Raw genomic sequence first — 17,010 nt, 5'->3', positions numbered from 1 at the left:
CTTGCGCTTCTTCAGCGACCACTGCTTCGAACATCCGCGGCAATTACCTTCTACTCGCGCCAGAATGTCTCGCCACCTGGCGCTCGTCCGATTCTTCACCTCTTCCCCAACAATCTCGATTCGATCCTCGTTTTATCGAGCCGGCCACCGTCTTCCCATTCTGATAGCTCGTTATCGACAGTTTCTCATGGCCCGTAGATAATGGCGCCAGCCAGACACGCGCTTTCTTTCACTCTGCTGGACGCGCGTTTCCCCCGAAAGATAAACGCGTGGCGTGACGTCGCAGCACGCACGGCGAGGCATTCAACGATTCGCGGGGGCAATTAAGCGACGTGACTCGACCGATTCGTGGTATGGAAACGTCATGACGCGATTAAGGAATCCCCCCTGTCACCTGTCGGAGCGACAGGGAGCCAGGGGCCGTTCGCACGCGCCTACCGTTCCGTCGGGACCAACTATGTCCTCCCATTTATCGACTCCACACGAGACGAAGCTCGCCAAACTATCTAGTCGTTCGCCTGTGCAGACCCCTGCCTCCTACTGTTCTAACAAGCTCTAACACACGCGCTCTACAACAATCCGAACGCAATTGGCAGGATGACGAAGTCACTGCTGATGGCAGCCCCCAATGAGCGCTAGATCCTGCTGAGTTTGAGAAGCAAACGGGAATTTTCGACACTTATACATTTCTACGCGGTAGCCAGAGGAAGTTCCCTTATTTAACCCTAGTTGACGATACTCTTGTTTCCTGATAAAGGTAGGTGAAGGAGTTGCACTCATAGAGCGCTGATTAATTGATTTAATAAGGATTTCTTTAGACCTCTTTTGATTATCTCCTTTGCCAGTTGACGATTTAATGTAATTGACTTCAACTATACAGGCGATTCTTAGAAGTTTAAAAGACTCTCTTAGAATTTGAAATACTATGGGGTTTCTCTAAGTGTCAACCCGTTGGATGGGCCGCTTCTTAACCACAACCAAATGGACCACCGCAAGTTTAAGTAACTGCAACTAATCAACCTTTCGCGACAAGTGAGCTCGTGCGAAGGTATGTTCCAACAATCTCACACCCACCCAGGCCAGCACAGATTAAACACACCACGGACCTCGACCTACGTCCACCAAAACTATCCCACGGAACATCTTCCACCATCGCATGTTAAACAATGGCAGCACCTGTTCCCCAGAGCCACCGTGGAGGCCAGAGCATCGACCAGAAGCAGCGAGAAAACGGCAGCTAATTTCGTTAAGTTCGTCTCCCGCTGTTCGAGAAGCTAATAGCCGCGCCATTATGACGGAAGCTGGGGCCGCCACGAAATTGCACCGCGAGGATTCCTAATCACGTTTCCCCGAGACAAAGCGCGCCGTGTAAGAGAGGCGAAAAGGAGCAGCAGGGAAATGGTCGGGTGGGAAGGGGCGAGGGCGCAGAGCCACGGGATAGAAGACGTTGAAACGAGAAAAAGTGGCAGACCACGGTATGGCTCGCCCGAGGTGGGAACAAAAGCCTCCACCTAACCCACCCACCCCCCCTTCGCTCCGGCCCTGCGTCTACGGAGGCTTTTGGCTCGCCACCACGTACCAGGATCACTCGTTCACCATTGTGACTTCTTGCACGTATGAAAAACCACAAAACCACCAACGTTATTTCGCGGCTGCGAACACGAAGGGTCTCCCTTTCCACGAAGCCCAAACCACGTAATACCCTTTGGGCCCTCCTGCTCCCCACTGCTACTTTGTCCCTACGGTTGATGCTGCTCTCCGGCCATTACCGCACCGAATCAGCCTCTCGTTTGATCGACAGTCGTCGATCTCGCTGGCGGACGCCCCGTGATCATTACGGTGTCACTTATCCAGCGAGCGGCCGCCAGCGGCCCCAGCGAAGAAAAAGAATCGCGTGGATTTACGTGGCCGATAGCTTCGGGAACTCGATAATGGACGCGGTAGCGTGTCTCCGGGAGCCGTCGTTAGCCGGCTTCCACCGGTCAGCTAATAGCTGAAGATCGCGGACGATTTTTTACATCCGACGTAATTGCCCTGATTTCGTCCGGGAGAGATTGTCCCACGATCCGCGGGCGGCATTAGCCTGGCTAATCAAGGGAGAGAAATGATTACCCAGGTGGATCTGAAGGATCCTACGCGTATCCCCCCGGTTGGACCGCATGAAAAACCGATTCGCGGGGCCACGGCTCGCCTTCGGGAATAATCGCGGCCGATCTTGATATTCATCATAACCCGCGGTCCGTCTGCTCGAAGAAAAATGACCGTCGGACACGGTTTAGCTCGCGCCGGCCGCGGAAAGTAGCCGCGGATCCGAGCATTTATCACATCCACGCTCTGGTTCGGCGAGGAAAGCTGATACACACGGCCGCCCTCCCCTCTAATCGCAGAAAATCGCGGCCGACGTTGACGTTTATCGTAACCGACGATCGCGCGGCCCCGTGACAAACTATCGAATCATGCGTCTCGCCGGCTGTCCGCTCGCAGACAAATTAAACACGACAAGGTGCTGGCGATACGTGGGCGAGACGCGCAATCAGTCGTCGTTAGAAACTCACTTTATGCACCGTGTCGGCCACAATGGAGGCGAAACGATTCCGCGACCACACCGGCCGATCCATTCAGCGGTGTTCCTCCTTGACGGCTGCGGCTCCAACGGCCCGGGAAACCTGCCACGCTGGTACGGCGGGCTCGCGGCGAGTTTGGAAACTTAACTCTCCAGCCGCGGTGGCGCGTTTTTCTAAGCTGCACGGGGGACGCGTGTTTCGTTCCACGCGCGGCGACAATTTTCCTATGGTTATGCAGTTGTGTAAGCGAGGCGAGCTTGTAGCGTGATGCGCAATAGGATGTTGACCGATTGGGGTACTCTGAGGGACAGAGATACTGAGAATAGTTGAATTTGTGCTTTGTGAGAATCAAATCTTCTCTCGGCGGAGAAGACTTTGTGGAAGTGACAGAAGGGTGTCTGGTGATCAGGATGGTGGAGATTTTATAAAATTTTGGAGGTATGGGGATTGCCAAGTTTCTAAGACAGCGGACAAAGCCGCCCAGGCACCTAAACTACATGTCATTGCGGCTATCAGAACAAACCTTCAAGATTCAAAAACAGTTATTAAGGAAGACATAAATAGACTCTGTTAGAAATTACAAATGGCTTAACAACTCTCAAACGAAGCTGTGTAAAGGTAGATCAAGTGTTCAAGAGAAGCCTAGTACTCCAGTGCTAACTAGGAAAAATCAAGCCGCTCTTAGCCGCATTCGTACCGGTCAGTCGTGGCTAACACGTGAATGCTTAGTAACTAAGCAGCCCCCTCCCGAATGTAAGGCTTGTAAAATACCCTTAAGCATAGAACATGCTTCGCTGGCATGCCCTAAGTTCTCCCAGGAAAGAAATCGATTCAATATTAAAGCAAATTTGAAGTTGAACTTGAATGAATCTAAAAACATGCAGAATGTAATCCAATTTTTCGAGACGATTAATTTATTTGACCTCTTATAATTCAGCATTATGTAATTTTGTAAGCAAATTTCAAATATGTATTCATTGCGCGGAGGTGGGTGGTCGCTAATCACTCCAGTGTTGATGCGACCACCTTAACCCTTAACTGGTATACTGTTTTTGGCAAACGTGGCTGGTATACTGGGATCGTGGCAGACCCCAAATAAAAAAGGGCACAGAAATTTGTAAAGTCGACCCTGAATCAACCTCTATGAATATTTTGTTCTTAGGTAATGTGTAAAATAATAGAAACCTAGAAAGTTAAATTATTATTATAAAATTAATTAGGAAAACAGTTTACAAGCTTAGACAACCGAAAATTGTACATCGAACTTTGGGTGCTTGGGGTCACGAGCGACCCCCGGATAACAGTTAAGGGTTAAAATAAAACCATACTCCAAAAGAAAAAAGTTTCTAAGGGAATGATTTTGCAACAGGATCGAAGACAGAAGAAGTTTGTGGTGAGCACTGATGATAAGCTGTACTTGTAGTGATGTGATACGAATATTTTAGTGCAGGTCGTTTTCTAAGGATATAAGTATGTAGTTTGTTATTAATGTGAGACCGTTTTGAACTCGATTAGTGAGATAGGGGGATTAAAAGTCTCATAGCAATGCTTCAGCGTCATAAACTGGATGAAGTAAATCGATGCAATCAATGTAATTGCTATTTCTAATCGTATTCTGTGGATAAGCCGTTTAAACACAGGGGTATCATCCTCACTTAGAATATTCCAACAAGGTCTCAACTCTGCAACTCGTTTCAAACCGTTCAATTTAATGCCCCCCTTCGCATTAGTGAAATAAACAAGATATCAGGGATCAAGTATCTCTTTTTAAACCCCTTCAACTCATGAACCTGTACACATTGTCCACAAAAATGAGATGCACGCACAGTGGAGAGTGTTTCTAAATCATCTATCTGCAAAACGAACCTACACTCCTCGTAATAATGAACAGAGAACATTGCAACCATCTATCTGTACAGATGGTTGCAATGAGGAATCTTCCAGAAGCCTCAGGCATAATGGAACACCTATTTTCTATCAAACTAAGTCACTTTTCCCCAACTGATCCCTTCAAACCAACAGAAAACCAAAAGTTCTTAAATCAGCACCCATCAACAAGCTGCACAGACTCACAGAAGGACTCTACCAACAGTTCCAAACCGTCGAATCGGTACAATCGTCGTATTCGATTGGACAAAGTATTTCATGAACATGGTTAAAGCCGGGGATCAACCTGGAAGCTAAGCTAAGTTATGCTATGCTATGTCTGGTTGTGCTATAAAGCCGGGAATCCACCAGAGAGCTAACAAAAGCTATGCTATGCTAGCTTAGCTCCTGGTGGTAACGGTTCCGTAAGGATGTACCTCGAACCTAATTTTCTAAAACTTAGCACAGCATAGCATAGCTTTTGTTAGCTTAGCTTTCATTGCCACGCCATAAGCTTCCATCTAAACCATATTCACGAAATATCAAAGAAGAGTTCCCAAACCGAATGCCAAGCATGCAAAGTAGACAACTTGCCACACTGCATATCGACCGGAGCAGTCAGAATCGAATGAATTCCAAGTACCACAGAATCGGTGCAACTCGCTGGAATCTTCGTGGCGATTCAAACAACGGAGGAAACGTTAAACCCAGCTGCTTTGTGATCCATATTTATGTCAAACACACATTTCGCAAGGGCCAGGCTGCGCTGGGACGGGGACTCGCGTTTGTATTTTGAACGACAGCTAATATTTAACTCCTGCAGAGGCGATTCGTGCAACTGGGACGGCTACCACCCGAGGGGACTGCCGAAGACATGTCCTGTTCCCTGACGTAAGTCGAAGGTCGAGGATAACCGTCGCCCGCTCGCGAGCCTCTCTGGTACGTGATCCCTGTTGGAAGTCACCGCAAGAAGACGCTACATGGCACTTTGGACGAGATACCAGGGGATGCTGCGATCGAGGATTCTTGGAAACCGCCCGAAAGCCTTACATGGCAACAAGAGTGACGGGAGTCGACGTTTCGAGGCTATCGAGGCTGACTGCTAATCGCTAGTGGACAATTGAGGAGGCTCATTAGCTTTGGGGCTTTTAGGATTGGGGCTTGCGCAGTTGATGCTGCTTGAGGCCTCCTCGAACGTGGAGCTCTTTCGCAGGAGACACTTTCGTGGATCGTTTTTAGTATTTTAGTTATATTCATATATTTTCAAACTTTTTGCACGTTTCTGAAGAAAGTATCGTTGCTGCTAAGTGAATATTAGGGTTAGGCTTTATAACCATTCATCACTTAATTAGTTTTTTGTATTTTGTGCAAATTATTAATAATGTGTCTGAAATACCAGTCGTCAGCTGAAGAAGTGTGTTGTGTGAAAAGATTCTAATTTGTGTGCTTTTGGAAAAGTGTTCTGAAACTTTGGAGGAATGGAGCTACGTTCTTGAGAAGTCTGATGATGTACTGTGGGTGGTTTGGTCTTAGTGTTATATAAAGTATAGCAAAAGTGTAGTATTGTATGGAGAGCAATCAGAGTTTTATTTTTGTATTAAGAATCAATCAAACCTTCTTCCATGAAGTGAGTTCTAATCGTCTAAGCTCCTACTTTGAAGTATTCTGTACAAAATGTTTGCGAAGAAGTTTTCAGGAACTGCGAGCCCTAAATACAACTCCAGCGATATTTCCTTTAAATTTACAATTTTTCTAACTAAATAATTTGAAAGAAGTCACATATAACATTTATAAAATCGAAATGGATTTGAATCAGCCTCTTTATCGTGGAAGCCTGCGAGAAAATTTCCAGAACTTTGAATAAACCACGTTACGTATTCATAAATCATTACTCTATTATATTCCTCCCTCGTCGATGAAGGATAACTTCCTTCGTAAATATTCTTATTGACCACGGGAAATCTATGCGCGACGGCCTTAAAACAGCCATGAAAATCTACAAGAATAGAAATCCTGCGGAGCTGTCTGCCGATCGTTTCTCAACAGTTCTTACGAGTACACTTGGTTATTCCTTTTTTACATAACTATGGTAATTACGTGCACACTGTACCTACTCCCAGCTCCTGGAAATTATTTTTAACAACGAAAAACATCTATCATACGACAGAATTGACAGCAATAGCAATCTCAAAGCTTGCAACTTCTTGTAACCACATCCTAACACGTTCATTTGTTATTCCAAGAAGGTCAGAAAAATTCCCTGGTAGTTTCGCAGAGCGACACGCACCACTGATAAGATTGCTGATCTGTGGTTGCCGGAAATTGCGCTCGTTTCGATAACACCGAGACCGCTCTTTCACGGCCGCTTACGATCCCTCAGGAATGGTCTTTGGAATACTTCCCAGAACAAAATTTTCTACTTCTAAAGGATACCTGAGTAAGCTCGTCAAGGTTAATTGCTTGAAAATGTAGGAGGCTTTAGAATTCTGAGCAGTTACTCCAGACGCGATCTATGAATGAGTTGTGCTAATGTAATGACGTAAATAAGTATCTGTAAGACTGTGGAGGAAATTGATCTTCTGGGATTAGGGATATGTAAGATAAACACTTGCGTATTGTGGATATTAAGAATCGATAAAAAATGTTGAAGAATTATTATAATAGACGGTAGCAAAAGTAATTTTTTTGCGAATATTTATTTCCAAAACTCGTAATATACGCGTACACGCAACTAATAAGGAATCCGTAAAATGTCCCTCGCCAAATTTTGATGAAACTTTACAAGCTTACAGATTAATTTATACATAACGAATACGTATTTGTTGTGGCTTCTGTTATTCAAGTTTAGGGTAAGAAGCAACCTCCAATCTCCCACCCCTCTAACACTATCTCAAAACCTCTTATACGCAAAATCAAGTGTGTAATATAAATAAAAATATAATATTCCAAATACCAGTAGCGGATTTGAAGAGCATCCGATGAGCAGTTATCGCCGGGACCCCTGCCCATTTTCCCCACCCCCTAGGGGCCCATTTCCCCCCTAAAATTCTGATTTTATCCAAACGCTATTTTTTTTTGTTTCCCATAATTTTCACAACCACAAAAGCGTAAATTCATTTATATTTCTGTTATGTGTACAGGGTGTCCCAGAACGTTTGCCACCTGGGCCTTTTCCCTTCAATCCGCCACTGTCGATTTCTATTACAAAACTAACCCAATCCACTCATCTACTTTGACAGTGACCAGTGTCTCTGAAAAGTACCCTTCATATCGCGTTATTTTCACGCGGGTCCCCGAAGGTTGCAGGACACCTTTGCGAACCGATAATCGTACATTACGAAAGCGCCCGATCCTCGTGAGATTAATGGCGGCCGCGTTGGCCGGCCGAAATAATTGAATGACTTCCAGAAACCGTGGCCGACCCAAGGACGTTCCAGGCGTCCAGCCGCGATTAATCACGGGGAATCGAGGAACGGTGTCCACGTTTATATCACGGGCAGCGAGAGGCGAACATTAATCCCATTAGCGGTCGCGACAAAGAGCGACGCTTGTCCTGTGGCGCATCGTCCGGCATTACCCCGGCATTATATCATGACGAATTCGTTCCGCGGGATCGCGGCTGTCACCGAATCACAGCCTTGCTGCGCCGGTGCCGGTTAACGAACAACCGTCAGCCACGGGAAAGATAACGTATTCCCCGTGAAAAAGCTGCTGATTGCCGTCGCTATTGTGCGCCAAGCGCTGCGCATTGTGGGGCCCGCGGGACGCATGCAAATCACACGACACGTCGGTTCATCATTTTCGATGAACGTCAGCGGTTGGGCCCCGCTGGCGATCGTCTAACAAAGGGCACTCCGCCGACGAATCGCCGATAGACGGGGAGGCTTCCAAGCGAACAGCGGCTGAGTGAAAATTTGTAACCGCAGGACGAAAGCTAGCGCGTGGAGGCAAATATGATGACATTTCACGTCGGATCTTGCGAGCTGTGGTCTTTTTATGCGAGACACTTTTGTGGCTGGGGAGCGGTATCTCAGCCGTGGTCACAAGTTTCTGTATTTTTACTCAGTTGGATCTGTTCTGTGAAGGCGTTTCTGGTGTTTAATATACCTTATCACACGGAAGTGGGTGCCTGGGTCAGTTCAAACCCATATTAATTAGCCTACTATACCGACGTTAATGACGTTCAAGTGACGTTCTTTTCGTGGAGCAGTAGAGAAACAATTTTTTCGATTTCTCAAGTTTTCTTTGACACTGTCAGACTAGGTGGCGTTCTAGCTTGGGACCAAAAAGATCCCTGCGCCCCTTGTAAAGACTTTCTGCTTATTATCGAAGCTAGATAGTTGATTTACTTCCGCTCACTTTTGGTTTCGTGTTTCTCCCAGATGTTCAGTTTCTTAGGTCTATTGTACTTAGATGTTGTTAATATCTGAACTAGCTAAAGAAGAGCTTTCGGCTTTGGAATTTTTACGTGGGTTTCGACGCAGAAATTGTTGAATTATTCGAAGACAGTTGTTAAAGAAGCAATTTCGCTGGGACGAGAAAAAAATCAGGGGTACCCTCTTAATTAGAAGAGCCCGACGAATAACCGAGCCTGATTCGACGAGATAAGGCTGCTGGGAACTTGGGTGTCTAAGTGGGAGCCTATTCGCTACCGACAGCTTCCAAGGGCTCCTAATTGTCAAGATCGAGGATGGTAATTACACACCTCGACATTCGTTTCCCCCCGGCCCTCCCGAGAACACCCTAAAAACCCCGGGTAGTCTCTTTATGGCAAAAGGGGTACCTGGACGCGTCGGCCAACTCTTCCACTTTGGAAACACTTTGGAGGTGATGTTGATAACAGGCGATAAAAAAGGTGTTCGTGAGGAAAGTCTGATGGGGAAAGAGATTAGCAGCTCCGAGGAGGATTGTACGCACTGTTTGAAGGGAACAAATACTGAAACTATCTGTTTTAAGGGAGAAATAATAAATATCCTAGAAGAAGCTTTTGTTGCCGAAAAATTAACGATTTGTCTTTCATTCCTGAGTTACTTTAGCAGATTTTATTCTGCACTGAATTTGTTTGCTGTGCCAACTTTTGTTTTAATATTATCCCCACAGTGAACAAATTAATCTACAGGATAAAGAATAGTATTGATTAAATATTAACGCAGAACACTGCCTTAGAAATAATCCATTCACAAACTATCACTAACAGAGTACATACCCTCTGCCCAAAGTACATTTACGACAGTTTCACCTGGTCGAACAGGAATAATTCTGTTTGCAGAGATCTACCAGCCGAGACTTCTGTCTTTTACGAAACACTTGCTCAAGCACATTTTCGTTGAATTATCGACACCGGTAGGCGTGCAACTCGAAATTTTTAGTCGACCGATCGGCGAATGACCTCGTACCGATTAAACACCGATCGAACGGGACTACTGCCTACGTTATATAATTCGAAAAACCTCGTGAAACACAATTCGAGTGTCCTTATCGACGATCGTATTTGCTTCTCGCACGTCGGAGTATCGAGTACGGATTCCAGCAGCGGCGAGTAACGCCTACTTTGGCGCACATGTGTTTCATAACTTCACGCAAGTCGCCACCGCGGACAGCATCCTGTTACGCATGATGTAATTTTGTCCACTATCAGCACGTACCACTGATAGAGCGGTTCGTCTACGGAAACCGATTCGTGCCAGCGCGCTCGTGTAACGCGCCGGTATCCGTGAAACGTGGCAGATAACACGGTTTACCTTCCGAAAGTCAGGAATTTCTGGGAGGGCTATTATCTGAAGATACCCAGCGATACCAGACATCATGGGAACACAAATATTTGACGTTGGAGATTCAATGGGACTCGGGCACGTGGTGGAAGTTCATAGATCAATGAAACGACTGTGGGCACGGGGTGGCACAAAGTCGCTGAATAGTGAGATTTTGATAGACATTAGTGGTGATAAATGTCAGTTTAGGTTGGAGGTTCGTGAGACGTGATACTTCCTTCGCGATTACGGCCGTCGTAAAGTTTGGTGGTTTATCTGCCATTGTGTCTGAGAGTTATTAAAGCCACTCGAAACCATTGTTCCCGCTGAGACTTCGAAGGGAATGGCAACGACGTGTAAACGAGAGTTTATTCTACGTGAGTAGCTAATAAAGTGTGCCTGTAGAGGGACCATGCGTTGAGGAACAGCTCCGAATCACTCGACTGCTTCAGAATGTCAAAAGGCTTTCTACAATTATATTAATCACTCTGAACAGAGTTCGCCCTTAGCTTCTCTTCCATCTCAAGAATCAACCCATTATTTACTCTCTGACAACTGAGCCACAAGTTCCCTACTTCCCCCTCTCGGAACAATAGTGGTCAAACATGACACTGTATTGCAATGAGAATTGCACCAGAGTTTTTCGAGTAGAAGCTGCCAACCCCAACGCCATCCTCCTTCAGCCAAAATTGTTCCACTTCCAGCAATCTTTCCTCTGTCTTATCGAGAAGTTCCTGAAACGACTTTCATCAATCGACTCACCAGTATAACACCAGGCCGGCCAGACAACAGGGCTCTCGGTGTCCAGCTCCCTCATTCTCTCAGCGACCCGCGGACATCTCCACTCCGTACGTCCCGACGTGGCGGCGAGTATGTCCAGTTTGGTCCAGGATTAACGATCTTCCGTCCAAAGGAGCAACCCTCGATCGAACGTTCTCGGTGAACAGGCAGCCCAGGGCAGTATTCGAACGCGCGTCCCTCGTGCGCCACGCGGCGAACTTGGACTGTCGTCCGTCAGCGTGTAACAGCCACTTGTTGAACGTCAGATGTGGTTCATGCGCGGACGCGGTGCTCCGCTAAAGGTCATGTCTCCGTGCAGAGAGCCGCCGTGACGGGAAGGTGTCGGCCCGACGATGAGTTCGCCGAGCCCCCCTTTTTATCGGGGTGGTGCACGCGCGGCAGGCGGCCCCGCCGGGCGGATAGCTCTAGATAAGCCGTGTGCGGCGCTGATAAGGCACGGGAGGTCCGTCATCGACGCGCTTCCCCGACCTGCTGACTTTCTCCGATCCCCGTCGCGGCCAGAAGGGTACCGCGATCTCTCACGCGTGTTACACGAAACGGTGGGTTTCGCACTCGCCTCGAATCGCGCACTAAATGTCACGGAAATGTCAATGAGGAGTCGCGCGGACGTTTGACACCTTCACTGTCCCCTTTCCCCCGGGGTGCCCGCGGGGAAACCAGTCTTTCCTTCGCCCCGGCGAACCCGTGCACTATCGTCGATATCACTGACACTCGCGAAACACCGATCCTCGACTGACGGGGCCACGATCGTTCCTATCGGAGAGGACCGACGGGGAGGGGGTGAGGCCCGTTCGGCGTCCAACGGCCGTGTGACGAGCTCGTAGCGGCGCGCGCGCGCGCGCGCTTACGCCAGCGTTTGTCGGTAAACACTGAGCAGCTCCGTACCTGGATCAGCGACTCGGAGTGAGCCGTCGTCGTCGTTTCCCCTGGATTGTTTACGCGGCCACGGGCGAACGATCGGCAGGGCTTTCGTGGACTGTCCGCTTCGGTCTCTGGGTGGATCGGACGAGCGGGAGGAGCGTGGGCCCGACACTGTCCTGGGGGGACCGGGTCACCAATAGACGACCCGGCAGGCAACGGAATCGGAGTGGATAACGCGATCGATCGTCGCCACCGCGGCTCGGGAGGATCGTTGACGTAGCGCAGGATGACACGACACTACAACACCGCACTGCTGGGCTGCGTGAGGCGACGTCCAGGGGGACAGACGGAGACAGAGGGAGAAGGACGAAGCCGGGGTAGGGGGTGAGAAGTGGAGACAGAGAAAGGGGGAGGTTGATAGAGAGGTGGAGGGAAAAAAGAGGAAAAAAGAAGGAAGAGGGAGGGAGAGAGAGAGAGAGAGAGAGAGAGAAAGAGAGAGAGGGAGAAGGAAAGAGAAAAAGAGAGAGGGAAGAACCTGACCACCGGACACACTGACTTGGTAGGCACGACACACAGGTAAGCGGAGTGGCACTTAGGTTGGTGCACCTGCCGCGAGAGTCCGCGTCGTAATGGGAGCGGGGCAACGGGCGGCAGGTAGGCAGGCCTACCGCTCGTCAACCTGCGGAGAAGGGGAATCAGTCACATGGCGAGGTGCCCCGCGCTGCCAGCGAACAAGGAGGTGGTAGCTGAGCCAAGTGGTGGTGGACAAAGGTCCCCTGGTGGTGGCGATGGTGGTGGTGGCTGGCCAGGACGGCGGTGGTAGGGTGCAGGACGAAGGAGTAGGAAACCGAAGAGGACTACGAACGCAGCGGACCACGGTGTCGGAGTAACCTGTCGCGGGAGTTCTTTGTAGGTGATACTTCACAATGGGCCACCAAAGATAATATTTTCTTTCGCCCTCGGGCCCTTCGAGCTTGGGAACAGTCGAGTCCGTGCACGGTGAACTGGAGTATGTTGGCTTTGCGGAGGAATCGGTCGGAAGGCGTGCGAGGGAGAGACGGAGTCATGTAGCGACACCGTGCTATGTATGAGATTTCATTTATGGTTCCTTTAAGAGTTTCTTCACTTTTTTTTTTATTGGTGTTGGTGTCCACTGTGGGCGCTTCGGGAATTGAAAGAGAATGGTGGTTTGCTTGTCAGGTAGTTTTTGGTTTTCTCGTGTGACGTTAGGAATCTTATAGTAACTAGACATATTTTATTATTTAATAGTAGTGGGTACTAGTGATGAGAGAATATTATGGTTTCCCTTCGAATTGTAATTCTTCAAAGCTGGACATCGGAGGAAGTGTACCAAGTATCCAGGAGACGGGCACCAGATCGTTGTAGCATTGACTGACAAATATGGTTCGATATTTTTAACATGTTCTAAATCATATGATAGTCTTTTACAATGAAGTTGTAATCTTGTATCTGAATAATCTACTTTAGATATCCGTGAATCAAGAAATCTGAAGAATTGGGACTCAGAGAAAGTGTGAGCCATGCAATGAGTACTCTCCCATTAATACATCAAACAGGATAACTTTTCTTAAACTACTTTCAAAAAGCAAAGCTGAGATGGGTACAGAAATTTTGACCAGAAATTAACACAATATCCTACGATACCAACCTAAAGATTTCCATAAAAACTGCCGGTGGCTAAACAGCATAATTTTTAAAAATTCTTTCTTGCTTTTATTAAGAATATTATATCACACGTAAAAAGTATATAATTCCCAAGACTGAATAGCAATGCACTCCTGGATCCCTCGTTAATACAGGGCAATCACGAAGAGTAAGAGTGATCCGGAGTTGTCTGTACATGGAAATGCAAATGCAGAAATTCGAAAACAGGGAAAATGCTCTTACAAAGCGAAAGTGATTCCTTCATTTAGATTTCATTGTTGTCCAGGCAAAAGACATATGCGGCGCTTTCGTGTTTCCACTGCCGGCTATGGCTTCCTACAAAGATCCTCTCCGAGTTCCATATTTGGATCCTCCGGAGGAACAGAAGGGTATTGAATTCCAGGCGTTTCCAACGATCCTGGCTACAACCTGATGGCAGATTGTCCACCGACTCGTCGTCCAGGAACGTCGTATGCTGTCTAACTACGTCTTTCTTTACGTCTCTAGCTGAGTGGAGTTGCGTTTCGTCTAGGCGGACAGTATATCGATAAAACAAGACAAGAATACCTTGTTTCCCCGAAGGGGGTATGTGAATGGGGTTCGCGAACAATTGCTGCGACCTACCAACGTGGTGATCAATGATCCAACTATTTTTGCGCGCTAGGGGACGACTGGATATAAACTCTCCATAATCACACACGAAGAACGCGACTTCAGGTACTTCCACTATTGCATAAATTCCAAGGTGTACCAAATCCTCGAATAAACAAAGATGCAAATAAAATTCCAAGATTAACTAAAAATAAATCCAAATCCCACTTATTCCTCAGCACCATACGACATTTGCATACACCCATCAACGCTCAGTACCATTCACAAGCTTTAAACTATAACGAATTGACGTTGATCACCTGATGAACCCTGAAAAACACAAGCTCGCAGGCATTCCCCACACGATCCTCCTCCCAACCTACAATTCCACCGGCGACGTGGACCACAACCCGTCCCAGCACCGATATTCAAACTTCAGTTCCCCGAACCGATCGCGAAACCCGTTCCAACGCCGAAACATAACACCCCTTCAATTACACCTGGGCAAAAAGGAGCGCAACGAGCCTCGTCACCAAAGGCACCAGCGGTCGTCCCCGCTAGCACGAACCCATAACCCCGCGGTCCCACGACTTAACTCGCCCGTGTGTCGCAACGTCGTTATCGCCGGTGGAATATCGGCGCGCAGAGGCGGTGTCCTGGAAGTGTTGCCCTAGGCGTCTATTCGTGGCGAGCCTGGCCCAGGACGGCGAAACGAGCCAGCAACCGTGCACCACGGTAGGGTAACCGTAGCACGTGAACGGAGCACGGATGAGAGCTTGTTAGGTTAACCATCACATTGTTTCACGAGGGCGTGGTGGCGTGTTGTTTTGCAACGAGTGCGTGGAGATCGCCTTCTACAAGGGCCAGCGTCCTCCCTCTCTCTTCCCCAGCGGTCCGAAGATCGGGGCCCGGCCATCGAGGGCGATATATCGCGGCCGATATATATCACTCGGCCAGCACTCCGACTTCCATACGTCCGCTCCGGCTGTACATATGTACGCGTACACCGCCTCGGGGGATTGCTTCAAGGTCCTCGTTTAGATATCCGTTCGCTTCGAGATTATTCGAGAGAGGCAACGACGTCGGCCAACGTCCACCGATGGCCGGGGCGTTACATCGCCCCGTCCTATCTGGCCTGATCGGCCAGCTTCCGGAGCTGACGATTACCACCTCGGCCATCTTCTTTCGCGGCCCTGGCTGCGATTAAACGGTCCATCGACCCCGTCCCCTCTGTCCTGTCGACGTAGTAATCGCCGGGCCGCGTCGATGCGAAAGATTACCGTCAATCGGACCGACTGCCGTACCTGGTCAGCCCGCCGCGCGATTAACTATGATCATCGCGAACGGCGGGCGAGTGTCGCTGGGCCGGGCGAGGGGATCGGTTTGGGGTAGTTGGAGATTGTTGGGAGATTGATTTTATGGCAAAGATTGACGTCTGATGGAGTGGATTGAAGTGGATAGTTGAGGGTTTCATGTTTGACGATGTGGAGCGGTGTTTCAGGTCGTTCAGGTGGGAAGGTTTGATCTAACCGTCATAGGATAGTGGGTTTTATAAGTTTTATGATTGAATGATTTTGTATGTGTGCGGCGAAGACCTCTGAAGTTGTTTATGTACTCCGCCCAGATGCGCAGAATTTAATTTATATGCAATAGTGTCTGTTTCATGATTTCCTGCTGCTCCAATCCGGAGTTGTCAAACAACCAAAGAACATTTCCCTTTCCTGATCGACTAAAGTACCTCCATCTGCCCAGAACATATCGTTACACCTGTGAAGCATACACTCTAACTGAAGACGAACAAAAAGTCGACTAACACGAAACTTTATACGCTTTCTGCTTCAAGATAAAGCAGCTCTCCGTGATTCCTGCTGCTTTACACAACAGCACCAGCATCTTTCCATTTCCTCCTCCTTCCTAATCCGTACAGCTAATTGTGGTCAAAGTCTCTCATAAAACCTGATACATCTATAACACTCGCGAATGCGTAACCTGTCAGTGATCCCCTTCAACCGAGCAACCACATTTCCACTTCCTCTTCACCCATTAAGCCACCATTAAACTTGTCTGGCCCTCGGAAACCCCAGCCTCCTCTACTCCACATATCTAATCCCCTGATCACCTTCCCATCAAAAGCAATTAAACACCCATCCTCCCGCCTCTTTCTCAGCCGCAACCAACGCACCCGCCTGATCCACATTCGCTAATCCACATCTACGTCAAATAACTCCGAGCATCCTCCCATCAGCAGCAACTAAACGACCATTTTCCCATCTCCACCTCTCGGCCGGGGCGCGCGCATCCACCTGATCTACATATGACAAGAAACGGCCAGTAACGGAAGGCGATCCAGTCGAAATCGAGGGGGTTCGAGGCGTCCCGCGGTACTGGAAGCCGTAGCTAGCCCATAGCTCATCTTCGGAGTTGAAGTAACCAGTGGCGTTCATGAATACGTGTTCATTATTTATGAGCAACGCCTCTCGGCATCAACTGGACCAGCCTCCCTATCTACCGGTAGGCACGAAGAGAGGCAGCCGGATAACGTATTACGTCTTCATATTTTTTTCCTCCTGATGCACGCCCGGTAATTAAAGGTGCCCCGCCAAGGACTCGGATGATTTATCGGCCGTGCCAGTTCAGCCTGATAAGATGGGACCAGCTGATAACGAGGTGCCTTTTGTACATCGGGGCCCCTGATCGAACTGGAACTTTCCTCCCTTTCTCTTCCACGCCACGGGGCCGGGTTATTCGAGATCTGCCGCCACTCAGAACCCGCTTCCATGTATGCTGTGTACGGCTTTGCCCACGTTAATGGAGAACATTGAAAACGCTGCTTACTCCCCGGGCTGTGGAAAGGCTCGGCTGCGATGGCGAACGGAAATAGAAATAATGGAGAATCGGGTTAGCAAAGAGGT

At 48.4% G+C, this 17,010-nt stretch overlaps 1 protein-coding gene across 4 annotated transcripts in view; it reads right to left on the bottom strand.

The window, feature by feature from the left end:
• LOC143374557 (uncharacterized) overlaps nucleotides 1-17,010 on the bottom strand; it is a 443,017-nt gene that overhangs the window by 205,989 nt on the left and 220,018 nt on the right. The window contains exon 1 of one of the 4 annotated variants that reach the window (XM_076822788.1): nucleotides 10,943-12,537. The exons of the other annotated variants lie outside the window; for them this stretch is intronic. Within the exon in view, the coding sequence (XP_076678903.1) occupies nucleotides 10,943-10,997 (55 nt within the window). The 5' untranslated portion in view covers nucleotides 10,998-12,537. Of the gene's footprint in view, nucleotides 1-10,942; nucleotides 12,538-17,010 lie in introns of those variants that run through there. 4 annotated transcript variants of the gene reach the window in all.

This window comes from Andrena cerasifolii, chromosome 11 (genome assembly GCF_050908995.1).
Source record: "Andrena cerasifolii isolate SP2316 chromosome 11, iyAndCera1_principal, whole genome shotgun sequence".
In the NCBI taxonomy this organism is placed as follows: domain Eukaryota; kingdom Metazoa; phylum Arthropoda; class Insecta; order Hymenoptera; family Andrenidae; genus Andrena; species Andrena cerasifolii.
Note: the sequence above shows the minus strand (reverse complement) of the source record. Positions and strands in the feature narration are given on the sequence as shown.